This window comes from Opisthorchis viverrini (genome assembly GCF_000715545.1).
Source record: "Opisthorchis viverrini unplaced genomic scaffold opera_v5_174, whole genome shotgun sequence".
Lineage (NCBI taxonomy): Eukaryota > Metazoa > Platyhelminthes > Trematoda > Opisthorchiida > Opisthorchiidae > Opisthorchis > Opisthorchis viverrini.
This window is the reverse complement of record NW_008751832.1, coordinates 970862-998567: the sequence shown is the minus strand read 5'-3', so window position 1 is coordinate 998567 and position 27706 is coordinate 970862. Positions and strand designations below refer to the sequence as shown.

Sequence of the window (27706 nt, the reverse complement as noted above, 5' to 3'; positions counted from 1 at the left end):
GACAAACAACTCAACTTGGGCGTCAAATTTATCATCAGCTTAACCGACTGCGTTGCAACCAACTTGATTGCCAAACAGACGGCGAAGTCCCTTGTTTCCTATGTCCCTATCGTCTTCTCCAATTGCCGGATTCAAACTACCTTGTTTGTGGCGCCTATCCATGTCAGTGTGGATCGAATGGCAAAAGCTGTCTATGAAGTGCTTTTGGAGGCCAACGCAGTTTATGCAGGTCTATTGTCCAACGGCCCTACTGGTATGCCAGGTCTTTTTACCTGAAGCAACACTTAACAATATTAAGTTGCATCAAATTTCTAATACTTTGGTTGATGAAAAGATTTACTGTTGATACTTATCGTATGGTGCCCTGCTTTCCTATAAAAACAGATTTGTAGCGCTGTCGCCTGTTTAAGAGTTTTGGTAGAAAACTCTATTCATACATCAAGTTCATAGCGAGTAAATCCATGTAAATAGCCACAGTGCTTGTACTGGCATGGGTGGTATTGTCCTATTTAATTTTTTTGTCGCTTGATGAAGACTTTCAGGTTACGACTATACCAATCGAATGATCAGCCTACCAGGCTTCCAAAACCTTCTCCGTTTGTTTCACCCCATTCAATCCATCGGCTAGCTGTCGGACAGTGACTCCGACCAGCCTCTCATGGTAGTTCATTTTCAATTGATTTTCCATGGCTTTGGTTGTCCCATCTGAAGTCTAGCGTGACTTATGTCTAGCATTTTGCTCGCGTTCTCATCTTTTTGTCATATTGGTGTATGCACAAAACGTGTATCACTCATTCGGGCCACTAGAGCAACTCGTCGCCTCTGCCACTGTTATGTGATGTAGTGTTTATTCCAGATGGACGCCCACCATTTTTCACGAGCTTATCAAACGCTTCGGACACTTTTGCTCCCCACTGCTTCTGTGTTGTCTACAACTTTTTTTAAAATTCTGACGTTGTCAGTCAACCATTCAGAGCCAGGTCTGCATCCCCCTACGGACTCATGAAAGTTTCACAATACCGGTGAAGCACCTAGACAGCAGTTCTTGGCTTTACAGCAGTGGTAGTGGAATGAAACCATCATTGAAGTGCTCCCTGCTTGCATCTAAAACATAAGGAATATCCCCACTCTAAAACATCCCGAACCAGTAAAATATGTTTATTTTTTGAGGCCATTGTTTCTTCACTGGTTTCTTCCTGTAGTAGTAGTAGTGCCTGATGTGCGAGTCTTGACTGTGCTAGCGCACACTGCGCCTTGAAGAGCATTCACCATTGTTTGTCCTTTCTTTGGTTGTTGGTCCTTAGACACGTGTTCCCATACCAAAATCTTTACACACTTTGGGATTCACCTCATCAGACTGGCACTGTCCTTGGCATGATTTCGAATGAGACGTTTCTCTCTTTTCTCCCATATTCTCCTGTTACTCTTTCGCATTCATCGCTTGCACTCACTTTTTATGTTTGTGACCATGCTCTTCAAAAATAAATGATAATAGTAGCAGTAGGATGGACTGGTCGGCTTTCAACGCTCTTTCAAGGTGTATCACGCAAAGCAAATGAAGGAACATGTGCCGGAACGACTTGGGGAAACTGTTTGTCATGATATATTCCACCATTACGATTTACTGGCTCATTAATAGCCTCAACATCTAGTCGTGGTCAAAACTGCAGATCCCAATGCACTCATCTGGCGCGGGCTAGCAGATGCCTTCGCGGAAAATCACGCGACACTTTTGAAACAGGAACCCTCTTCTTCCAAGTAATATAAATTCTAACGAAGCCTTGCGGATAATCGGAACCTGCGAAAAAGCTCTCATAAAACAAACTTTCGCAGTGAAAAAGCACGGAAGTTTGAGTTTTCAGGAATATTAGAGGTGAAAATCAAGTGTTTTTCGTTGTCTGACAGCCCATCAGTTAAAGCGAAACCAATTATCACGTGTTGCCGGAAGAATACGCAACTAATCCCAATTTTCATCTAGCCATTCGTCAATTCTCAATGACTTGGTGCCAAACCGTCTTTGAACCTCCAGTTATTAGTCTAAGTACACTATTTTCTGTGTTTGAGAACGGATATACACTCACCTTATCTAATGACTGATGTGGCTTAGATTATAACCCTGTTCTTTAAGCCTGGTAGCCCTGTTGCAAGCCACTAAATGAAGAAACTACGTTGATGTAGCATCCATATAGATTCGTAGCAGGGGTATACATGGCTTATCAAACTCAGCACTTCTGGCATTCGTGTGAAACTGAGACGTCATCCGTATAACGACAAGCCACTTTGCCACCTCTCTTTGAATTATTGCATTTACGATCTTGCAACTGACAGATTTGGCGACCACATTACAAGACACTGTTCTGCGGGACGCTCGGAACAAACAGAAGCAAATTCATTTCGAGACTTTCCTCTACACATCATCTTCATTTCCTAGCTACGGTGTTCGCCACGAATTTCCCAACCTTCTTGCCTATTTTCGGAAGCGGGGATATACCCTGGATAGGGATCAGTATTATCTATTGTTTCACGATCAACGCAGTCCTTATGAAGAATTGCGTTCCGTAAGTTTTGATCGTTTGTTCCTGTTGATGTTTCTTAGCGAAACTCTCATGTTTCAGGTACTTTTAGGCATTTTTAGGAAAGAATTATGCTTTCAGTTAACTGTCATAACTGATCGAAAACGTGAATAAGATGAACCGAAAATGACTCTAATGCAATCTATTTGAGTAGAAATCGTACTAAGGACATTGGGTTAAGTGTGAAGTACTTTGGTGCAAAAACAGTTGCACCCTGATAGCTATCACCCCTACTGTTGCGTTAGCACCCTGATGGAGGGGCCTGAGGCCGTGTACCAGTAGACAATCGGGTAAAGTTTGGCCAGATCAATCTATTGGCTCGTGAATATTAGTCAACTTACTGTGGCTGCTTGCTCAACTGACAAATTTGACGCATCCAAAGCCTTCTAGCTCTTAAAATGCAACCGAATTTCCCAACCTACATTATTCCACACTGTTTGCGAACCCTGTGAGTCTCGGATGGATCGTTCTAATAGACGCTGAAATCTGCGTCTCATCAACAAGAATGGTATGTATCGGTTGCCGTAAACAAAGCATCCGCAACACCTGGGCATAATATAAGTCGTATTCATTAAACAACCATATCCTGAGGGTCTGGAAATCCGCCATTTTGCTTTCGTATCAGCCACCAGAATGAGCTGGAGTCTTCAAAACTTATGAAAATTGTTCAAAACCCAGTCACTTCCGAAGCACCTGGAAGCCACTGAGGAATTTCCCTACTCTACAACTAACCAATATATTCAGTGGCGCATCACGATGTAGTGCAACTATTCGGTGAAATTACTTCAATTGGTTCTCAGAATTGGTGAGAATGCTAATTAGCACAGAATTTCCTTGAATACGCACATTTTTCGGTTTGGCTTGGTGCTTGAACTTTTTACTCTGAATACTGATCCGTGAGTTAAACAATGAGTCTGTTATTTATCGTCAGGGTTGGAATGCATCAGTGCGTATATACCTCATGAACTTGAAGTGAGGTAAGATGATCTCCCCAAGACTTGTGAGAAACTAAAATAATACTACTAGTGATAAAGTTGTGAGCAATCATCCAAACAACTACTTAGAACCATTCTTCTGGCTAAAAATTCCCGATTTAACCCGACTGGAACTTCAAAGGTACCGACTAATTATTTTGACCGTTAAGCGCATGAACAATATGTACATAACCCCAGAGACGAAAAAACTGTCAAACTAACAAGTAGCCGGTGCGAACATTTTTTGAACAACTATTTTAAATAGATCCCATTCATCTGAAAAATTGCCCCTCAACTTGCCTTCCATGGAATGAGATTTTCAAAGGACCTGGAAAGGTGCATCTATTCCGGTGTTCGCCCTCTAAACACCTTCTAGGATCGGGTAATTTTCTACCCTTTCGGGGTTTTTTAAGGGATGCATGAAGTAAATGTCATTTCACAGAATAACCGATTCTGTTAGGGAAATTCGTGCACAGTTTTTGTTAACAGAAACTGGTGATCAATTAAAAACGGGCAAATAAGGAATGGGAACGCTCAGTAACCAACATACTGCATGTTTTACGGATACCTCATGTTTGGCATTCATTCGCTTCAGAATGTGCCTGTGGGCATCTTCGAAGTCACCGTTGTTGTGGTGTTACCGAGCCTTTCTTACCAGAACTCATTCAAAGAATGCTGGGCATTGGATTCATGTGAATTTAGGTTACCCATGTGCTTTGATATTTGGAAGAGGGACAGGTCTTGCAGTTCAGACATCGTTTGTGAGTCAGTTTATATACTTTTCTCCTTGAAATCGAAACAAATCGTTAGCTACATGTTACTAAACATCAAACGAAACTTCGATAAGTTTGCTGCCTTAGATTACCCTATTAGTGATACCAGTGAAACCTATCTGATATTACACATCAACCTTCGAATTTCAGGGCTGCGATTCTCTTTCAACAGCCTTCGTAGTCGCAATAGCATAAAAATTTTGGGCACATGGATTACGTGCAGACATACAAAGAGGCAGTCATGATGTACTCATGAAGTAATATGCCGCTTTATACGATAAGAAGGGACAAAAAGATGTCCGCACTGGTGGTTTCAAATCACCTGGAAAAAATTCGGGTTTCTGACGGGAATTCGGGGCCCGCGCCACCCGGTGACAGCAAAATACGACATCCGTGTTTTTCTTAAAACACGAATATCAATATTAATTTCATGTTGAAAAAAGGACCTATTAATCCAGACAATCTCAGGATGCGGAATGACCGTGATCCAGATTCTGAAAAAGAGTTCACAGAGTCAGGAAAGTAACAAAACGTTAACCAGAAAGCTGCAGGTAGAGGAGCAACCTACCTGTTTCTTGGTCTCGATTGGCACCACATTTACTAGTGAACTAGTAAAGTCGGAGGCTGTTATTGAGAAGCTTCACACAGTTTTCCTCTAGTACTCTTGCTCTCCCTGTCATTTGAGCTTTCTTCCATAGGATTGTTGGATAATGCTTCAGTAAAACTTAGCAAGTGGTTACTTAAAAGCGATGTACGTGGCTCCAATAGAATCTACCAAACCAGTGTGAAAGGAGTTGCGTACGATCACTATTAGACAGTGCTGCGTGTTAGGCTAACAACGACTTGATCCCATACGTTTACGTGGCATGTCTTCGTTCGCCTTCATCTTGCTCTGTGTGAGACAGCTCTGGTAACAGTTGGATGATGTACCGTGTACTCGAACAGTCAGCTATTCTCTTTGATACCACTGCCTGTCCGATACTATTTCGAGCATTGCTGTGCAGTCGCACTTGCTCACCTTGAATTCATTGTACGTTGCTTTACTGCAACTGGGTTCCGACATCATAGATTACGCTTAAGCTACAATAAAGCCCATATTAGTTCCTCATCAGTTTTTGAAGGATCTTTTAAGACAAGTATTATTGGAAGGTTTTGTTCAGAAACTACTTATAATTGTTGCTCACTTTCACAGCTGTCCCCTGCTTTCCATCACCTGCTTCACGATCCTTGAACCTAAGCATTTTTCAGCGTCAATCAGTCGATCATTTATCCATCACATATGCTACTCATCGAACCATTTCTATTCAGATTTCAGAGGCTAGCCTATTTGAGATGCGGTACTACTGGATCCTGGCTGAGCTGACTGCGTTGGAACCGATATACCTTATCAAACTCTTCAAACAAATGACAAATTCTTCTGCTCTGTGGTTCACATCCGAGCCAAATTTTGGTTTCTTTCGAGTTTTCCCAATATTTCAACCGAAGCACTGTACTTCCACATTTGGGAGTTATTTGATGTTGTTGTTTGCTTCTCAAGTCTACGCGTGTGATTTGACACAAGTACCGGTAAGTCATGATATCTGTATTCTCCTAGCTAGTTTAGCAAGCATAGACGCCTGAGCTACAGCTTATGATGCAAGGGACCATTCTTTTTTTACGGTCAACACTAGGAATGAGTGTCGTAAGTGACCAAGAAAGCTGGATGGGAAAATCTTTACTCGCCAAAGCCGAACGGAAATCGGCTGTTGTACCAAACAAAGTCCGCATTTTTTGCTTCGGGCCACAACTTCAAAATGTGTTTGTTAGTTCATCAAGAAATCCAGTGGTAAACTTCAAGAGAGCGCGAAATAGCAACGTCCTTTGTGGAAACAAATTCGGATGTCACCCTCCGGGTGGTGTCTTTCCGAATTGCCTGTTTCTCTACCCACGGAGATCTCGTTGAAGGGAATTCAGGAATCTGTACTCGGAATGTCATTGAAAATTGATCAGTCATTGCTTTCACTTTTAACAGCACGTGATGACTGTTTACAGGTTTCTGGTGGACAATCACACATGTTTCTCTAGGAGAATCAGGATCAGTTTATCCTTCACAATACAGGCTCTCACTGACTGTGTGTGAGTAGTATCGTTTATTAAAGAAACTTACTTGGATGTAGTTAATATCGGTCCAACATAGCACTAGGGAATCCACCTCACCACACGTGGATTTGGAGAGCCTTGTAAACGAGAGGATTATTCAAATGTTGCTCGTATCCCCCATTTGCACCAACAACGTGTGACCAGAGCAGGACAGGGAATACTATTTCTACCAACTGAAGTAAAGTTACAAGTCCATACTTTCCTTGTACGCGTAAGTTACCGGTTGCTGAGCTCCAAACGGCTTCTCAGAACGCACGCATTGTAGGCACTGTGTGTAATCGTGTCAAAGTTTACTAGAACCTCTCGTGGCGCAGACAAAATCGAACGTCCTAATCCCAAACCGGGCAAATTCGGTTAGGTCAGGAACGGTGAGCCTCATACTGTCTTCGATTGTCAGTGTTACTGGGATCCAGCTGTGCAAAGTAGCACAAGTTCTCTTGTCAGAAGCTATCTTGCTTCCCCTACCTGGTTTGACTTTGAAGGCAACTGTTCTAACCTGTGACTGGTTGACCTGTGAATCCTCTTGCAGTTGTACCATTGAATGTATACAATCATTCACGTGGTTTCTGCCCGACATCCTCTAAATATACTAACCGAACAAACAACTATAGAAAATAGGGTCTGTTTGCCAACTGTGTTCTACTGCTCATTTCGTATTGGTTCTTCGGTACGGAATAAGGGATATACACTCGGTGTTAACGGAGGACTAGGGTAAGAAATAAAACTAGAGCACACTGCAGTTCTGTGGGTGAACAAACCGCATTTGCTGAGTGTGCAACAGGGATTTCGACCGGCTGGGTGCAACAGTCCGGTGGTGTGTAAGAACATGTTTTAGTTGTTCGGTAGAATAATATATGTCGTCGTACTTATCATATGTGTCGACTACTAACAAATTTGGTAGAATTCCATTCCATGGGGTTGTGCGTGAATCTGTTCCCTAGTCTGAACGATGCTCCTTGACCGAATCAAGTATCTACTCCTTTGTTTCAGCTAGGTTACACCCACTGCCCCCTCCGATGTAACTTCTTCTGCAGTGAAATTTCTAGAGGCAAACATTAAATAACATGGTGCCATTAGGCAGATTTGGTTTATTCAAGGGTACAGGTGGTCAATATATGGTCTTTGTGGCGTTCTGCGTTGTTTTACGTGCGCAGTTTGGTCGCTAATCAGATAAAAACGACCAGTGTGCGAAAAGAAGCGGCGCGATGAATGTGTTGTCACATTGCTGGCCGACTGTTCAAAGCAATCAAATGGTTAACCACCCGACAATCTATTTTTCTGACTAATTTACTGTAAATTCGCTACCTGGAATGAGTCATCAATCAACGCGACGCTTTGAGTTTTCAGGAGTCGATTGTCCTGATCTCCTACATCCTATTTCTGGCCGGTCGTGCAGCTTCGATCAAGAGACAGGAATACTGTACCGAATGTTTGTCGGCACCGAACAACTACTATTCCAGACATTTGAATAGAACTGTCTGGCTGCAGCGACGAAATTTTCACTACTCGCTATCTCGAGTAAGTGCATCACAATACATTATCAGTTTCTAACCAAGTCTTTCAACAGATTACGCCTTACTGTGACATGACCGAGGCATGTGTTTCCATTTCTTCCGTTTCAGCACATCTCCGATTCCAAACTGGATAGCGTCTTATGGTTTTTTTCGGTCCAAACCTTCCACAAATCAGCACAAGTTGAGTTTGTTCCAACTGTGAAAATTCCCACGAATAGATCTGCCACTCTGACTGCTATTGGATCTTTCATCTACCGAGCAAGTGGAGTCTCCGGAGTATTCGCGAATCAGTTTTACAGTTTTCATGGAGCTCTACTGAGAGTTGGAGTGATCAAGGTAAGCTAAAACCAACTACACATCTTGGTTGGATTCCGAGAAACTGTGGACATTGTAGTTCACGTCAGATTCAATTTTTCTATTTTCTCTATGGTGACGAAAATATTGGGCTTTGATTAGTCGGAAAATACTGATAGTGGGGTTTGCCCTGCAGAATTTCTGCGATGTTCGATCGATCGCATCCCCACCAGGAGAAGGATAGTAGATCGAACGTTCGCATTCTATTTCAAGTCTTGAGTATATCTAGGGCTGAACCAGACTCCACTAATAAAAAATGAATAGTTTAACTAATCTTCTAACTGTACCGACTTCCACGACATCCCACTTAATCTGTCTTTTAACTCACGGCTGGAATTCCCCTTGAGAACTTCAGGTCTTCAAAGCGAACTCCGCAAGGTCATTGCCGGCAAATGAGTCAAATAACTGTTTCATTTCAGTCCGGAGGACAACATCGTGGGAATTACACTGAGATACTCCATTCCAGAACATCCCTATCTATATACATTACTTGCTTATTATAATAATTGTGTTTTCCTCAGCTCAGTTACCGTTCTGAGCCTCCCAAGCAAGATTTTTCGTAAAAACAATCACCAACGATGCACGTACATTCACGCTCAAAACCGTATCAAAAACACATGTGCAGTGCGTCGCACATGCAGTGTAAGCAGCGACAACCTACTGAAAATTCTGACACCTTGTGGATGCGGCCTTGGAAACCAGCATTCGGCCATTACTGAGTCATGATTGGCTGTTGGGTCCAGACCCCCCCCCCGGCCGAACCCCCAAGCGGCCCGAACTTATGCCCATTCTTTTGCGGGGCCGTAGCATTACCTAACTGCGAGAGGTAGAGCGGTGTTGCTGTGGAATTCCGCCTGACTGGCATCTTGAGTATGTAAGAAAATTATGCGCGCACAGTCTTCCGCCTGTGCGAGTGTGCAGAAAATCACGAATCATTGCTTGCAAAATTACAAAGTCATTTCGTTCGCCCTGAAATTGAATACCTGCAATTTCAATCGTGATAACTGCCTGAAATTTCGTGATATGCCCTCACTATTTGGTCGCCTCCACTCCAAGTTTCGTTCCAGTATTGGTTAATTATTTCACTAATGGAGAGGAAGCTTTATCACAAAACGATCCGTATCCCAGTGCGATATCGATGATCTTAGGGCATTTGTGAATGCATAATTGGCTTTGGAGTAACCGAGCGGCGATGCATAAAAATTTGCTCTTTATAAGCTGTGTGGTGATCTGGGGCGATGTAATGTTGGAATGTTGCTATCCCAGAAGGGTACAAGCACTGTTGTATCCTTATTGGGAACTAACAGTAGTCAGCGCGCATCTCACGATTATCCAGAGTGTCTAGGACTCGTGACCATAAGCAGCTGATCAGCTATGTGATTAGCTCACAGGATATGGCGCACCTCATTCTGCGGTCATGAAATCCGCATCACTTAATCACATGTATTGACTGGCTCCCAAGCTGAATACTTTTCAGAAATTTCACTCGTCGGAGCTCTCACTCAGAGCTACATATTTTATTGATGGTGCCAGGAGGTTTTGGAAAATTGATGGGTATTTCATTTTGTCTAAGCCCACGATAATCACACTACTCACCAACCGCTCGTGGGTGAACGGTTAATTGTTCAAAGTACTATTTGTGGAGGTCGTGGTTTCGAGGCTCTCTACGGTCCCTTGAGGTGTGCACGGCTGATGAATTCAATAAGTATAGAACAGGTGCACAGTGCTTCTTCACTTTTTGACATGGATTAGCTCCACTGACAAGACTAAATGTTCATTAGAAAACCCCAAGTCTCNTATATATATATATATATATATATATATATACGTCTATAGCGGCCGCACTTCCATAATGAACGCTCCTAATTAGTCTGGTTGCAATCCCCCTATACTAACATCACTTATGTCGCAAATTATGTCTAGTCTCTTACCACTGGTGAATATTTTGGAGACAATGTTCCTGCGATTCCTGTGTCACTGACTGAGATAATTCGTACTTATGTTAACTGGTCCATTGGGCCACACTGATCCTACCATGCCTCCCCAAGACTGAAGTGAGATGTGTGGTCTAGGACTCCCGATTCTAACATGTTAGATCATTGAAAAATTCTTACATTTTGTACTTAAACTGTTCCTCTGTTGGTAAGATGCCTGAGTATTTTTCGGAGATTGATCACCGATGTGTTGCTGGACTCGTGGAAAGCCATTAGGTCTTTTTACTCAGGTACTGTGTTTTTTTTGTGGTAAACAAAATCGAAGTGAATTTTGTTGGTGGTTCTTTCCCTTAGTGTCCAAATAATAAAACAAATTCCAACATCTATACTGCGCAAAGTTTTTCCGTAGAATGGCGGCTACATTGGCTGTTATGAATGAAATAAAGAGAGCAAGAGAGTAATATTACATACTCCTTCATGAATTACTGATCTCGATCTTTGCACGACAATTTAAAGTGGCTTGAAGTTATCAGTATTCCCCATAAAGATGCCACTTTTAATACGCACTACCAAGTTTGCATTTTCATGGAGAACGAATCATTTGCTATGTCAATACAGCATTATCCGCTTTACTCTGGCCACTTTTCAAACGAATTTCAGGATGGACTGTTTGTGACCCATGCCATCAAAGGAGCGAATTGTGAACTGACTAATGTGTCCGGTTTGGGTGTTGAAATACTTGATGCCATGGCAGCAAGGTTCAACTTCACGTGAGTCCACACTGATTATTATCGGTTCAACGCATTTTCGCTCTCGTGAGACAATGAAAGTGAACGCCTCCTTATTCAAGTATACGTACGGTGATCTTTTCCACTAGTGACCGCAGAAGGGTTTCAGTGTATACGTCGCGCATAGAACCGAGTCAAGTAAAATGCCCTAACTGCCCTCAGTTATCGGCAACCAGTCAAGACCGCCAATCATCTTTGATAAAACTCGGCTTCTTTTCGAAAAATGGGTTTTACTATGACTGGAGTGAACTGGCTGCGTTTGACGAAAGGAGCGCCGGAAAAGTTGGATCCATACAGAGGGTGACATGCAAAGACATTTACTTGTAGGTGAAGCCACTCCAATGGATACGAGTTAATGGATAATAGATATTATGGAAGCCCCAGTGTTTTATAAATCATGCCAAACTCTGCACATGTAAACGTCAGTGCTTCCGGATTATGGAGACGCCTCATCGAAGCTGCTATCTTGATGGCAGCCATTTGTATAGCTCTGAAAAGTCCCCATTATTGGTCCATTTTTCGAGGTATTGATTCAAATCATACTTCGTGAATCAGTCTACAACAACGAACCACTTTATGCTTACTGATCTGCTTAAATAGACTACACAATTGTTGGAGCTTGTGTATAGGTATTTTCTCTGGACAATATCGGACAGCAACCTTGGTTAGTCAGTTTACTCACTTGCATATGATACAACATGCCATCGTTTTGCTCGTCAGCCCCCAAGGATCTTTCACTCAAAACGGAACATCTAATTCCTTGCGGAGCCAGCAATTGCACCATTCATTTATTGACACTATGGCTATGCTTCACCTACAGTAGCCTCCTGGTTGTGGCCTTACCTAATTGTTGTAGTTGCAAGAATCGGTTCTCTTGCCTTGCCAATTAATCTGATAAGCCTATTTGTGCATCCTCTCCTGACTCTACATGTTGAAACATGTACTCCGTCGTACCCCTACTGGTGTGGAAGATGATATCACATTGTGGTCACTTGACGATATAGGAACAAAAGATGTGAGCGTACTGGCAACAACCTACCCTATTTTATTACCAGTAACAATGATGCGGGCCTCGTCTACCGTCACCGGCATTTTCTGAGATCAACGTAGATCGGACAATGCCTATTCATCCTCTTGGCTGCGCTGACTGACTCACAAGTACCAGTTGGCGAGAAAAACCTGAGTCGGTGCTCCACTATGACCAGGATCAGTTAGTCCGCTATTGATGGCACAGACAAACAGAGAAGGATATCTTCATCATCCTCCATAATTCACAACTGCGTGTCACTTGGTCACTCATAACGTTAAAGAACACGTCAGAAAGTTTTAGTGTTGCTCAGGCTGTTTGATGCTCTCTAACAATGTTTGAGATAAAGGTTACAGGTCTACTGAGGTAGTTTGAATACGCTGAACACAATGCGGTAGTGAGAAATGTAGTTGTGAAGAAAACCTCACCAGTTTGGTGTAGACTGGACCAAATAAGAAAATGCCGCGAGGCAAACAACCACAACGAAGGTAGGTGAAATAAGTCACATTTTATGAAAGTCTTGAATACAGCAACCTAGAGGATATAAATCTAGATCCAGGTTTGGCTTGAAGGGTACAAGCTGTCAGAAGTAAGTAAGTACATTAAGTAGACTGCTTCGAAATTATTATGGTAGGTGAAAATTTGTGGAATACTACAAGGAGACTAGCGAAATACACTCATTTGCAAACCAATTTGGTTTTGCCGGAAACTCACCTGAAACGTAGACGAAATTTCACGACACATGTATAGAAATAATAAACTACTCATAGGGTTGCTGGAGATTTATCAACACTGGTCGTGAGTTGTCGAAGAGTTTTCAACAACCTTATGAGTATTATACTACGTTTACGCATGTCTCGCGATATTTCGAACATCATATCATCTGAAACATGAGGCGGCCCGGTACAGCACATTCAGTTGCTTGAAATCAACATAAGCGAGAGATTCAGCTGGGTTTTAGGTGAGTCTCCCACAAATTTAAATTTGTTTTCAAATGAGTGTATTTCGCTAATTTCGTGTAATTTGGGCTCAAGTAAAACATAAGGTTGACGAAAACTCGGGGACTATGCCTAACCGATGAGCCCCAAGAAAGGGGAAACTGGTCGTAGGCTGTGGAAGAATTGTTGGCAACCTTACGATTAGTGTCTAGAATACAGCAATATCCTAAAACCATTTAGTTTTCTAACAATATTCATAAGTTTACTTGAGGAAGAAACCCGTTTCCGTATGGACCCCAGAATCATAACCTTTTCATTGAACATCAGGTGTAAATTCAAGTAATTGAATGTGTCACATCCAAACCAAAATTTCATAAGCTGATCTGGGGACGTGGGCACAATAACATTCAATCATGTTCCTATTCCCGAGATAACGATACTTGAAGCCTGACGTGTATCTTTCAACGCTATATCTTGACTTCCCCATTTTGAAGACAACAAATGCACGCATTATCTTGACTATCAAGGGTGCTCAAACTGAGTTTTTCTGTAGAACCAGTCCAGTTCCCCGCAGCAGTGATTATCTATCCTATCCGATTGGTCACCCAGGTCAATCCACTAACCTAGGACAACTACACTAAAAATGCGTCCTGACAATCTAGGTCACCAACCTGCAGAGTGTCAGGTGTGTCAGGTACCGCCAAATAAGTAAATACGGTTCAGTCGTTCTGTCTATGATTACTGGATGGATCCAACTATTCAATTAAAGAAATAAGGACGATTCAAAAATCTATTCATATCCAACTGAAGGGCCACCTCTACATGTTTTACATTTATTAATTTTCCAGTGCTCTGGGAAACTCTCATTGTATCCGTTCACATTAACTGACACCATGACTAACTCCACGGGCTAAGAACTATTCAGGATAATTTTATTTCTGTCTTGCGTTGCAAACTTTATTTTCGTTCCATGTAAAATAGATTATCCTGACATAAGAAGCTACTGCAGTGAACACTTGGACGAGTATTGGAGAGATGTGGGGTGGTGGGATCATACTGTTCGTTAAATTCATCTCCACGTTCAGACTGTATTCACGAAAGTCCAATTACTCTCCTTCTTTGTTCTCAGGATGGCAGCTCATCTTTTCCCCCACATGCTGTTCACTTAGTTCTCCTCACCAGACCGGCTATACCCTTGACAGTCTTGGACTTTACTTTTAAAAATATTGCCGTATTATAGATAGGTTATTGAAACACGTCCCCGGAACCAGACAACCCTGTTGGGTGTATCAGTCAGCTTTAAAGTCGGCGGGTAATTTGGCTTGACTTCATAATTTTGTCGTGTAGTCACTAGCTTCTGCACCCCGTTTTATCTTAGGCCACGTCCTTCGCGTACCAGGTAAAAGAACTAAATTTTATCCATAAGAATCACAACATACCTATACATACTACACGTTACACTGCATTATTTGCATCTCTACTCACCTTAACCTAGCTGATTATAATATATATATATATATATGCAGTAGTAGATATACCACATTTTCCTTACAGTGTGATATCATTTTAAACCAGAGACCAGTTTTGTCGTATTTCTTTACCACACTTCCGGTTTAGTTTGATTCATCTAGACTGTGTTTTTGCCATTTCAAGGAAAACATACCGATATTTTTATGCTAGCATATATCTATGCGATAGAAAATACCTAACACGGTTCACACAATAGTTAATGAACTGACTTGTTTTGAGGTCAGAAAACTTTTTCTGGTAGTCTGAGGTTTGAGATTTCTCTATAGACATTCCTCCAAGCTGGTGAGGTCTATCTGTGGTGAAAAGCTAAGAGGCATTGTTAAGTTGTTCTATCCCTGTTTGGAATCACCATCAGTGCATATCTCACAAAACTCAGAGTTTCTAACCCGCGACCTTCCAGCCTAAAAATTTGGCTGGCCGTGACAGGCTAGCAGTGCCATTAACTTACACTTGAACCGCTGTACAATGCCTCTCGACTTTTCAGCATAAATTTACTTTACTTATGGGACGAAATCTCCATAGAGAAACTCCCGAATCCCGTCACACAACCAACAGAAAAAAAACTTTGACTTGAGCCTCGGTAATACGTATACCTGATGTGACTCAAACCGGGCCCAACCAGTAGTGAGACCTTCCAGCCTAAAAATTTGGCCACGAGTGACAGGCTAGCAGTGCCATTAACTTACACTTGAACCGCTGTACAATGCCTCTCGACTTTTCAGCATAAATTTACTTTACTTATGGGACGAAATCTCCATAGAGAAACTCCCGAATCCCGTCACACAACCAACAGAAAAAAAACTTTGACTTGAGCCTCGGTAATACGTATACCTGATGTGACTCAAACCGGGCCCAACCAGTAGTGAGCGGTCTTAGGGAATCTTCTCATTTTTGTATAAAAAATAATTTGAGTTGTGAACTAAATTTCTGTAACGTAAACGAAAGAATGGTTTCTGAATGTTATCAAAGCACAACCTCCCATCCAAGCAAATCGTTCTTGTTTCCTGAATGGGTTCATTCTTACCAAGAATAAAGGCTTTATTGCACTTGCCATCCAATAGGCTATCAAATTCCTTCTGGAGTAAAAACCCATATCTTTGAGCAAGTGATAACATGTATAAAATGATATTTTTGAGGTTTCGGCAAGTCTTTGTTCATCTGGTGACACTCGATTATTCACGGACAATAGTTTGCAGGTGTACCTCAGAAGTAAATCGAATAATTACGTAAATACACGGGGATTTTTCCTTCTTTCTCGAAGGTATGTACTCATGGAGCCCTTCGACTCCCACTATGGAGTTTCTATGGACGGTGGCAACTGGACCGGTCTCATTGGTGACTTGCTGAACAACGTGAGTAGTAAATACTATGTTACCTGAAGTTATAGACAACCTGTAGGGATTCCGTGATTTCACTTAAGATGGAACCCCTCAAAAGCAGACATGATTTCTTCTGGTCCCAATATTCCCATTTACAAATCTCCTGTGAAAGGAACACTCCATATGAGATGTCGTTCAACTGACCACCGAAGCATGTGGAAGATTTTCTCTGCCCAAATTATCTATAGATTAAACGTTAGAGTTTTGATACATTTAAATTTAAGCTGAGCAGTTCAGTAGAGAACACGGGCATCTGATTTAGTTTCGTTGACTTGCTCTAAGTTATTTCTGAAGGACAGCAAGTTGTATTCATCACTCTGCTACATCGGATTCTGTGTGGATAAACTTCGTAGAACTGTGTTGATATTTGATGTGCATGACGTTTGCATGCGAGTTCTGGATGAAACCGACTGGACTACAAATCTGCCTTGATTTCACCAACCAACCCAAAGATAATGCAAATTCGATTAGGAAGCTCTTCCATTAAAGCAACTGATGTCGAGCCCTCGGTTAAGGGTGCCGTGATGAACAACTATCGCTTCACACTTGAATATGGTGTTCGTTTATGCCACCTCGAACTACCTGCAAGCTGAAATGCAGCGTTTTCTACGTTTGCGGATAAAATGATTTTGTGAACTGAATGCTATTTGATAACTTATGACGAGTTTTAAAGTTAGTGACACTAAAACGATACTGAAACTAAACACTGTCAAACGGGAATAGGAGGCAGATCAGCCCAGAGTAATTTGGGAACTACCACCGACGGGGGTTTACAGATTTAAACCAAGGTGTATCTTGGAGATTAGCTCAATGAACTATTGTGTTTAAAAGCGTGCCCATCATTCCAGCAATCGACGGACTTAAGCCGTGAAAGTGAACTGTAAAGAACTAGTGGCACATCCAGTAATCACGTTCACGCCCAGTTTTCCGATTGCTTGTTGGAGTAACTGACCATTAGTGAAGGGGTGATGTTTCTTTAGCGGAACACTGGTCGATGAGGTTATTTAAAAGCACTTATCTTGGTTTATTGAGACTATCGCACGCCCAAACCTGTAAACAGTGATCCGAGTTATTTTCGATGACCACTATCATGGAGACTCAAGTAAACCACAACGTGGTCGGTCATATTATGGTACACCGTGATCCGGGTCTGGCTCACCGATCTATGTGAAGTGGGGACTGTTGAGTCCCATTGACCTGTTGACACTTGTCACTCTAGACAGCTCAGCATATAAATCAGGTGGGGTACCGAAAATGGATTTACGTGAGAACCACATGGGCCAAATCAAATGAGCCCATGGCCCACTGTGAAATACTATGTGTGGGTTCCTTCTTGTTAGTAAAACTGTTCTTCAGGCTGCCCAAAGCATGCATCAGTGAGCTCCAGTGTCTAGCTGTTGATTTAGGTCTGAAAATAGCCTGCCTAACCAGACCCGACACCCGATATAGTTAAGCTCGCAAGATTGCTAGAGGTGGCAGTCTGCGACCGTTCAACGCATGAGTGAGCAGATCGGACTACACCAGCTGGCTAAATGAGTGTCCGTAGACCCATCCTAAGATTAGTAAGAGACAGTGTCTACAATTGTCTCATTCCTGTCTTACCTGTCCGATTTGAAAGCTACTGGTTTCCAATTGGGTTTATTAACGGTTTTGTAGCTATCCTAATCTATCAAACCTTATTCTTCCAACTTCATATTGGGTTACAGGATGCGCTAGACGATTTCACGTCTGGCTCACCACAACCCGCTTACATATGCACCAAATTCAGACCAGGTGCATCGGTATATCTCGACTACGGAGCAAATCCGGAAGCTGAGACCAGCTCAGTGTGTATTGGTTTATGCCTATGGCCGCGATTCGCATTCAGCCAGCTTAATATTCAAACAGGATACAGTCTATTCAGGATAGCAAGTGGTTTCTAAGCTCTGTTACCCTCAAATCAAATTTACATTAGCCAGCAAGGCGCCAGTGGACGATTTCAGTCTGGCTCACCACAACCCGCTTACATATGCACCAAATTCAGACCAGGTGCATCGGTATATCTCGACTACGGAGCAAATCCGGAAGCTGAGACCAGCTCAGTGTGTATTGGTTTATGCCTATGGCCGCGATTCGCATTCAGCCAGCTTAATATTCAAACAGGATACAGTCTATTCAGGATAGCAAGTGGTTTCTAAGCTCTGTTACCCTCAAATCAAATTTACATTAGCCAGCAAGGCGCCAGTGGTAGTTTAGATTACACAGGTCTTCCAAAGGAAGTAATTTTTGTAGTTCATTATAGCAATTTAAACCGAACCGAAAGGAATGAGCCCAAAAGTACCGAAGTCGTTGAGTGAAATGCAACTGCTTTACTCTATTTACCTATGCTAATGAAACAAGTCGGATATACAGTCATCCCACCTATGAGAACCAGCGTTGAGGAAATTCAAAAATGTTCATTGTCCTAGAATGATCTGCACACGGCAAGGAACAGATTCCCCAATGAGCCGACCGTTCAGGGAATTCCGCTTCGTCTCATCCTTTCCTGTTCAGCCGCTCATTTCGTTAGAGGTTTTAGAAAACGGCTGTTTGGAGCACGTGTTGAACAACTGGTTTACCAGTTGGAGGATTTTAATTTGGATGTTAATTCGAGCTCCCTACATTCCCGCTCGATGAGCTCTATCAAATAGCCTATTCTAGTTAAGTTTTTCGGTCTCCGGCCACATCATTAATACCCCCAAATGTTCCGAAATCATGACTGTCGTCTCCTTGAGGCAACTGATGGCATTCTGACTATTCTCTAAAAAAACAGCTTGTCTAAACAAGTCAACAACTAACAAAAATTCCATTCTCTCAACCATTTTCACACTTGTAGATATTAGATCCGTTCTATATGGTGCATATCAAACCTCAGTTTGCAAAACAAAAGTGTCATAACTTTTTCCACTCCCATTCCTCCGTAAGCGAATCGATATGGCGGTCGGCTTGCTCACACTGACGGAACAACGTGCCGCGGTCGTACAATTTTTGGGACCTTTTATGAAGACTCACGTAGTCACGGCCATTGCACAACCGCTGGATAACCTCAGATTGTTTCAAATGTACAAACCTTTCCGGTTTCATGTTTGGTTCACGACCGGTGTGGTTATGTTACTTTGGGCCCAGATAACAGTTCTGTTCAACCGCTACAGCTCGGATAGTGCATGGAGTCGTTACGATGGTGAAATAGCATCTCAAGAGGTGTCTTATCTGGCCAACCTATGGGCACAAATCAAAGCAATGGTAGGACAACGTAAGTTGATGTTTACTTAGGACCAGTATGAGTGTGTTTTCGACCACACTTTTCACCTTACAGATGCCATACAAAAGATTGTAACGTAGGTGACAGGTACGTGTGAAGATACACTAGGTTATGCACGGTTCACTGACTGGTAAGCTAGTTTGTAAATGAGATTAGATTCATTATATCAAATCAGCAGTCGCGTTTAATCTTGTTTTGTTGACTCTAATAGCAGATCTTCATCGGCGACATTGGTTTTGGCTTCAGTTCGCTGAGCACCCATCGTTGTTTTCAGACAGTCAAGGTAACAATTTAAAATTAGACGTATTTTGATATGAAGGTCGCCATATCTGGGGGAGGGTGTAATCTTTAGTTAGGCGCCTGCTAGTTCTTTTGGGCAGAATTCAACACTATAGCGACATACCGTTTGTCAGTAAATCATCCTAAGGCTAAAAACTATACGAACATGGCAGAAATCGATATCTAGGTGGGAGGTGAATCAGTACATAGAACCGATCAATTATTGGGCTACTTTGTGATCCCAGACATAATGCCATTAACAGCGGTGCGTGTGCAACAGAAAAGGTGAATATATACACAAGCAAATGGACCAGAGGGATGTCACGACAAAAGTCCATCTTAATCATATCCACTTCAAACTGAAATCCTCTACAAAAATAAAACGCTTGTCTGTGAAACCATTATGATATGAGGCTCTCATGCAACCCGAAGGATAGCTGAGGGCACGTTACTCATGCCGAGACAATAGTAATAGAAAAGCAAGGGTTGGATTCAGGGAAAAGAACTCTTGGTTGGCCAGAATGTGCCTTAGCCACCGGGCTTAATATAAAAAGGCGTAAGCCGTAGTTGATTTCATCTTGACAAGTTGGTTTCACTTTGCTCGATTTGAACAAATATGAGGGATACAAAATAGGTCCAGCTCGCCCCAAGCTAAGCAAGCTACGGTTACTGTACATCAAACAAACCAAGTAAGGCAAACGCCATCTACTTTGAAAACCTTACTGTTTGCGGCATGAAAGGTCTATGGGTGCAAAAGGGATAATTAAATAGATGAAATTTCAATAGCCCTCAAAATACGTAAGTTGGGGGCGTTTGAGCTCTAAGGAAAATAGGTTGTCTTCATGCGGAAAGATAAAGTAAGCCTATAAATCATCAAGTCTCCTCACCACATAAACAATCAATAAGTGACCCGGAGTAATCCAAAACGAATGAAACTTCCATATGAGAGGTTTTCGCTCGAGAAGTCAGTCAATACGTGACCATGTGATATGGTTTCTGTGAATGGAAGAAGTCCAGAGCTTTATCCTGTCAAAGTGAGCTAACCACACTGCTGATCAGTAGCTCGTGGTCCGAATGGTTAAATGTTTAACCGCTAGCCTGGAAACCTAGCCTTACGAAACACTGGGTTTCGTAAGATGCGCAACGTTAATGGGTCCAAATGAGGACACTATAGATTGGTTTCACTGACAAGACGAAATCTCAGTTGGGCGTTACCAACTCTCGCTCGAGAAGCAGTCAATACGTGACCATGTGATATGGTTTCTGTGAATGGAAGAAGTCCAGAGCTTTATCCTGTCAAAGTGAGCTAACCACACTGCTGATCAGTAGCTCGTGGTCCGAATGGTTAAATGTTTAACCGCTAGCCTGGAAACCTAGCCTTACGAAACACTGGGTTTCGTAAGATGCGCAACGTTAATGGGTCCAAATGAGGACACTATAGATTGGTTTCACTGACAAGACGAAATCTCAGTTGGGCGTTACCAACTCTCCTGACCCTTTCATCAGTTCTACTATGCTTTTTCCAATTAAAATTCAACGAATGTACTCGTGCCCCACCTGATCGAATTTTTCAGTAGTCCTCCAGAACTATTTTTCTCGACAGTTTTCCACATTTTGTCCAAACACGATGTGAAAGACCAACTAATTCCAAAATTTCATTTGTTCTTTACTTCGACTTGCGCGTACAGCTAACCATACGTTTTCTACGGCCTGTTCAACTCGGATCTTGATTCTAAGTTTCTGGTTCACGGTCGTTGTCTGGCAAACTAGTTGGCAAGCTACAATGACTGCGCAATTCAGCAAGGAAGAATTCATCCTTCCGGTGAAAAACTTGAAGGACATTACCAAGCAGTCGTACATTAGACCTATTTTCCTCAGCGGAACAAGTGTTCAATCGTTGTTTGAGGTAAGTTCTCCAAGATTATGACGTAACTCAGCATCGGAAGGCAGGACCGGTATGAAAATTTTGTTTTAAACTACTGGACAAGATTTACATGAATAGCGAATCACTTACCTTTTGTGGGCTTTGACTTGAACTAACCCAGAACTCTTTAATCAGTTAGACGACGCCCAAGAGTGGGGTTGGTGAACGATAAGGTACAGGGCTTGGAAACCTGAGCGATAAGCAACAAGCCCTGTTCTACTGTAGTAATTTCATGTATGGTGAAGCCACTAGTTTAGCTGTCCGTTGTGCTCACCGAGCTTAGCGACTGACCATACCCCGCGTATTCACTAGAACTGAGATAAGGGTGTTGTAGCATATGTCATGAATACTGTGACCCGAAAATTCGGAACAATATCGCCTTATGCGAGTGAGGGAACCCCGAACGACTGGTTGACCTATCAACGTCGGTCCATCCACCATCCTTACATGTGCTCCATTTTTCAGCAAGGTTCACCTTTGTTCACCTTTGACCCAACAGGTCTTGATATACCCAAATAATAAGCGCAGGGAAACGCCTGCGTCGTTTGACGTAAACGCCATTGGTATTTCACTTTCAAACAAGCTTCAATCATATGTTGTGCTCATTCGGTACCTGACTTTGGTTCATTTACATATACCACCATGTTATACACCAACCCCAGGTGGGCTACGTGGCGAAAATCATTGACAACTTTGACAAAAACCATGTGTTTGGAGCGCCGTGAACACAACTGAACACGTGTGGCAAAAGTTCATGATGGAATTTATTGTCTATAAGGAGGATTTTTTAATCTTTCTCCGGGAATTCGCGTCTTAGCTACTTAGACACTGTACCGCTGTATTTCAAGTCAATTTACCGCCTAAATGAGGAGTTCAAAATATGTAAACCATCTTGATTTAGAGTATCCAGTCAGATTTTGCTCAAAAACGGTCCATAGAGCAATCTGCTATCCAAACGAACTGGAAACGTATTGAGAGGTTTCGTGGGTTATTGCGGGATCTGTGGACTTCACAGTGTTCTCCTTTGAACACTGTCCTCCTCCTGCCACTACAGTTACATGATGGTTGTTTGAGGAGTCGAGCAAACCAGTTATACCGCTCAAGTTCACCATGATAATTCAGGTGATGGAGTGATGGTGCTTCACATGTTTGATGTCCGTGGTTCACATCACCGGCACGGTCCAGGATATGCACTGCTCAATCTTTCCCCCTTGGAATGTGGAATCACAAGAATAATTGTGCCAGGACAAGAGGACGGCTGTTCAAGCGAGAGTGACGAGGATTTGAATGTTGAGATTCCCCAGCCAGATAGATAGATTCTGCATTACAAATTTACATGTATCGCGCTATCTCGAATATCGTAGCGACCGAAACATGAGGCGGCGTGGTGCCTGGAAACATCGAAACCCGAGAGATTCAGCTGGGTTCCAGGTGAGTCTCTCGCAAAACCAAATTTGTCTGTAAGTGAGTCTGTTCCGCGCAGTTTGGTTTCAAGTAGAACATAAGTTTGAAGAAAACTCGGGGTCTGAGCCTACCTGATGAGCCCCAAGAAGGGCAAAACCGGTCATGGGCTGTCGAAGAGTTTTTTGTAACCTCATGAGTAGTGCATTGGAAATAGATAACCTATCAGTTTTAGAACAAAATTTGTTAAAATCTAAAGGCAGGGTAACATTTGTAGAATTTTCCCCGTATTACACTCTGAATGGTGTTTCCATTAACCAAATAGCTCACAACCCATACCTGGTCGCAACCTGTCCCTCGAAATATTAGCATCAGCTTGAGCAGATTTACCCAATCCATCCAAAATTACACAAAGCAGGTCTGACTGGAAATCTTGCTGCAATTTTGTTCTACGTCATTTGGCACACCTCAGTCTGCACTGTCTGACTCAAGTGTGCCACTGCCTGCTATTGTGACACCGGACGCTAAAATGCCTAAAACTTGAAACGAATGTACAGTGCTTCAAAAAATGACAGAGCACATGATGGAACTGGCAATTTTTCTTTTCTTGACCCAGTGTGCCAGCTGTTGGCTTCTTAACACCATCTTCCAACTAAATCACCTCTGCCATGCGCACTAGAACGAGGTCAGCGGTCCTCTGGGGCTGACGTTAAGAGCACAAGACATGAAACCGAGATTGGGCAACGGAATCTTAGTAGATCCGCTCAATGTGACGCAAAAAAGACGAGGCCCTCGGACAGTTTTTCAAGGACCGGCCACTTCTAATTCGACTTTTTTACTGCTTGTTACCCATCAGATCATCCATTCGATTTGAAAAGTTAGATTCAGCTGCCAGTTTGCTCACAAGTTGTCAGGTTTTTAATGTTATCCACTTATGCGATAAACCTAACCACGTATGACTGAAGCATATAAGTAAGCCTGCGCCCAGCCTGTCCGATTGAAACAAGTGCTTCTTCCCCGACCAAAGTTTCCGTATCGACAAACATGAACATGTTTCCCCACGCAGATTTCGTCTCTTGTGCCAGACGATTGGAGTCCAGCTAACAGTATTCGCTGATAAGCTCCAAAAAGGGCAAATATCTAGTTTGGTTGTTCCATCTCTGATCAAGGCTAATTGGGTTAAATTCTCGAGATCAGTGAGTTTCAAATAGATGAATTCATTTGCGGGGCACGTCGAAGTTGCCGGTACTTGTGTCTAGGTTGACCATGCCTCAAAATCATCAATACTCACTAAAATGTAGCCTTCTTTATGAAGGGTGTATTCCTCTAGTCATCATCACCACAAGTATGCCCAACCTCTTTCACTTAACACGCCTCAAGCCAAATAGAACGGAGAGTCGCGGGTTTTCGCTTCAAACAACAATTTCTGTTTACCACACCGGTTAGGTCGTAACACTACCACAGATGACTGCACACGTCACTAAATTGTGTGAGACACCAGAACACGGCCCAACACATTTAATTACGGAGACCATGTCTACCAAAGTGACTTTCTATATACAACTTTATGGATATCCTTGTTTGGTCTAGTATCCAAGACATAATTCAGGTCCACGCTGCAAGCTACTATGCTATCAATCAATAATGATGATACATACACAAATTTTGAAGGACATGACTCTGAAGAATGTAGTTCACTTTAAACCAACCCAATGATGAACATCGCCGCAGGAAAGATTACCCAGGGTGGAAGAAAAATTCACCCTTAAGCCTCCGGGTATCTCCAGAAATAACGGAATCATACCCTTTTGCAAAGTATCTACAACTTCCAGGGAGTGGCTCAAGTTGCAGAAGGTGCTCTTCAGCAAGGCTACGGGATCCTCATAATTATATGTTAGCAGGAATCACCTTCCTGAGTAAAAAACCTATTGGTGGTCACTCATTGACTGATGATGACAAGCTGCGGTCAACGTCAACCGTGTACTTACAAACCAGTTTGACCTCTTTCACAAGTTGAGGAGGGCTTATTACGTAATATTCCGGATTGTGCTTCCCATCAATGTGTTATCCTGAATGCATCTCGCTTCTGTCTAACTAGCTTGGAAGTCTGGTAAAAAACGGATCCTAACCAGGGCAAATGCTAACCCAACCATCCCAATCTTGTTTCAACACCTACTTTTGGTCAGTAATAAGACTGTCCTGTCCAGCTGAAGTTGAATACAGTTTAAAGTTTTGAATATACTTCCCGGCGTACTCAGTGTCCACGAGCAAATCCACCTCAGGCCACTGTTCCGATAGAGCTTATCAATCAATACTGAGTTTGTAGCTGTATGTGCTTTTGATGTATTCACGAAACTCATCAAGGCCTCAATTCTTTACGCCTTTCAGCTTTCACGAAACAACGATGTCTACAAAAAGATCTATGAAATGGCGATGGAGGATGGCATTCGTGTGAATGACACATGTGAAGGACTCCAACTGGTTCACCGGTACAGACATTACGCGTTTATAAACGATCGTTATTTGCTGCAAACTGAAATGCCCATGTGTGGTGATGATTTTATTGTTCTGGACGAAAAAATTGACGAATCACCGGCGAGTTTTGCTGTCCAAAAGCATGCACCATACGCAGATATCTTCACTCTCTAGTAAGTTTATATTAAATCATCAGTATTTTCGTCACGGAAAACCTATCGTAACTTTTCCGTTCGATCTTCGCAAGTGTTTTGCTATTTTGAACCAATTCAGTTTTCATACTTCTAGTTGATTTCCCATCTTTGTGGTACAGGTCTTGTTCGCACTATCTTCACCCGCCGACTAATTACCTGCGAAATTCATTCACATGGATGAAATGGATGCCGTAAATCGATTACTGATACTTGTACATTAATTTACCTTCAGGTAGGCCCGACCCCACTACTGAGAAAAACTGGTATTGACCTCACTGCTACCGGAGGCCAAAATTTCTGGTCTTGCTCTCTCAATAACTCTTGTCCATACAAAATTCTACGGTTTTTGTGTCGTTTTGATGACCATGTGCTGATTATTCTCGCAGGTTTCGACTAAGGGTTGCAACGTTTATCAAAATTACTCATCTCTTACTCTGTGAACTCTCAAAATACGATAGCTCTTTGGGAGAGGGAAATGCTCGAGAAGAAGGGCTTTTTTTATATCCCTCCTGGAGATGGTCCAAATTCCAGATTTCGCACTGAATCTGGACAAATTTGAAGAGCTGTTGTGGCCATCTGCGACCATCAGCTTTTAAAAGATGGCCTAATCATTAAAAGGTAGGTAAATTGTCTATAATATTGTTCGAATGGATGCATCCACACGTGTTTATGCTCATAACGCAACATCAGAGGAGTAACTCATATGTCTTGATTGGAACGCCTGTATCCAACAGGTTTTATGCATTGATTTGGGTCTTTTTAATCGGACAGCAACTATGGTGTTCACTAAAAACTGATAGGGAGTTATTACTTGGTTACTCATCGTTTTTTTTCTGGAGCCATTCTTACAAGATGAAATCTCTCTCAAAGATGAAGCTTTGGGAACGATGAGGCATACTAGTAGCTCAGGTGAAGTTGGCCGGTCTGTTCGATATGCTTGACCTGAGGAAGAGGAAATATCATCAGTGTTCCAACAAAAGGACACCAAGAAAACCAAATGTCCGCGGAAACTTTTGCGAAGCGCAAGTTAAGGAAGGCCGTAGCCAAAAAGAGGACCACTGCTGAGCAGACCTTATATGTGAGCGTCGTAAGTGACCAGAAAATGCTCTGAGGTCGGAGTGAGAGCGGTCCGTTGCTGCACAGAGCTCACAAGACGAAGTGGGTGTAAGGTTAAAGCTTTGAAATCATTGAGTCGCAAATATTCTCCCAGACATTAGGTTGCAGATGGTTCTTGGCAAAGATAAAGACACAAACCCGTACAACTCATCTAAGGTGCAACCACGGTGCCCCTGGATGGTTGAGATAGGTCTTTTTGAGCATCGGACGGATGGATGAAAATCGAACTTGAGCACTGTTTAATAAAGACATTATGTAAACGCCATCCTGTAGTGCTCAACCAGAAAAGGTTTCTTTATTTTAGCACGTAGTTGTCTCTGATCTCAGCACGTTTCCTACCCTTTCGGCACAAAAAATAATGTTTTGGGACTAGTAGCAAACATCGGCGGGTGGCCGTATTAGCGCTTCACGCTTCATATATCTCCTGGATCTATTGCGGGAGTCTTGGACGCACTTTATAACTGCCACAGCACCAGAAAAAGTAGTTAATCAGTACAGGTGGCGGCCCTAAACCTGCAGTTTTATCGTGTCATTCAGATCTAATCGAAGATTCAGATGTTCTGAGCCTTATATATCTGAACTCATTTTATAAAGTTTCATCATATCACTGTAGTACACGGGCGTTCATTCCTTGTCTACTTCCCGGACAATTTTACTCAGTTGACGAGCATTTCAAGCTTACATAACAAAGAAGTGCATCAGTGAGAAGAGTTACTCTGACCCATTATCAACACACCATCTCACCGAAGTTTGACTGGATGATCTATCGACAGAGTCAGCACATCCTGATGGTCCCAACCGCTCACCATTCACTCTTGGCTTGTTCACCCAGTGACTTGATTTCCTAGCGCTGGTGCACCAGAGTACACAAAAAATACTGAAAAATCCCTGCTAAATACAGGCTGATGAATCCATTCGGTTCTTAGAACTGTTTTCTCGTTTCTACTTGCCCACATCTGCATTATCGTCACAATATTCTCCCACTCCTTCATCATCTCAAAGTTTTTGGGATCTATACCAGAGAGGAATAATCGAACACTGGATTGAAAAATGGTTACCAAAAACGGAAGATCGAGTAACAAACGGAGCAGCGTATCGTCCCCTGAACGTGGAA

General features: G+C 42.5%; 1 protein-coding gene across 1 annotated transcript; it reads left to right on the top strand.

The window, feature by feature from the left end:
- On the top strand, positions 1 to 27706 carry T265_14323 (hypothetical protein; the record flags this gene model as incomplete). Its single annotated transcript, XM_009173119.1, has 9 exons — positions 1 to 253; positions 5783 to 5886; positions 7807 to 7977; positions 8082 to 8309; positions 10922 to 11031; positions 15806 to 15896; positions 18867 to 19194; positions 25134 to 25455; positions 27595 to 27706. Coding segments are annotated over 9 exons (1719 nt in total), but the record flags the coding sequence as incomplete, so codon positions are not given.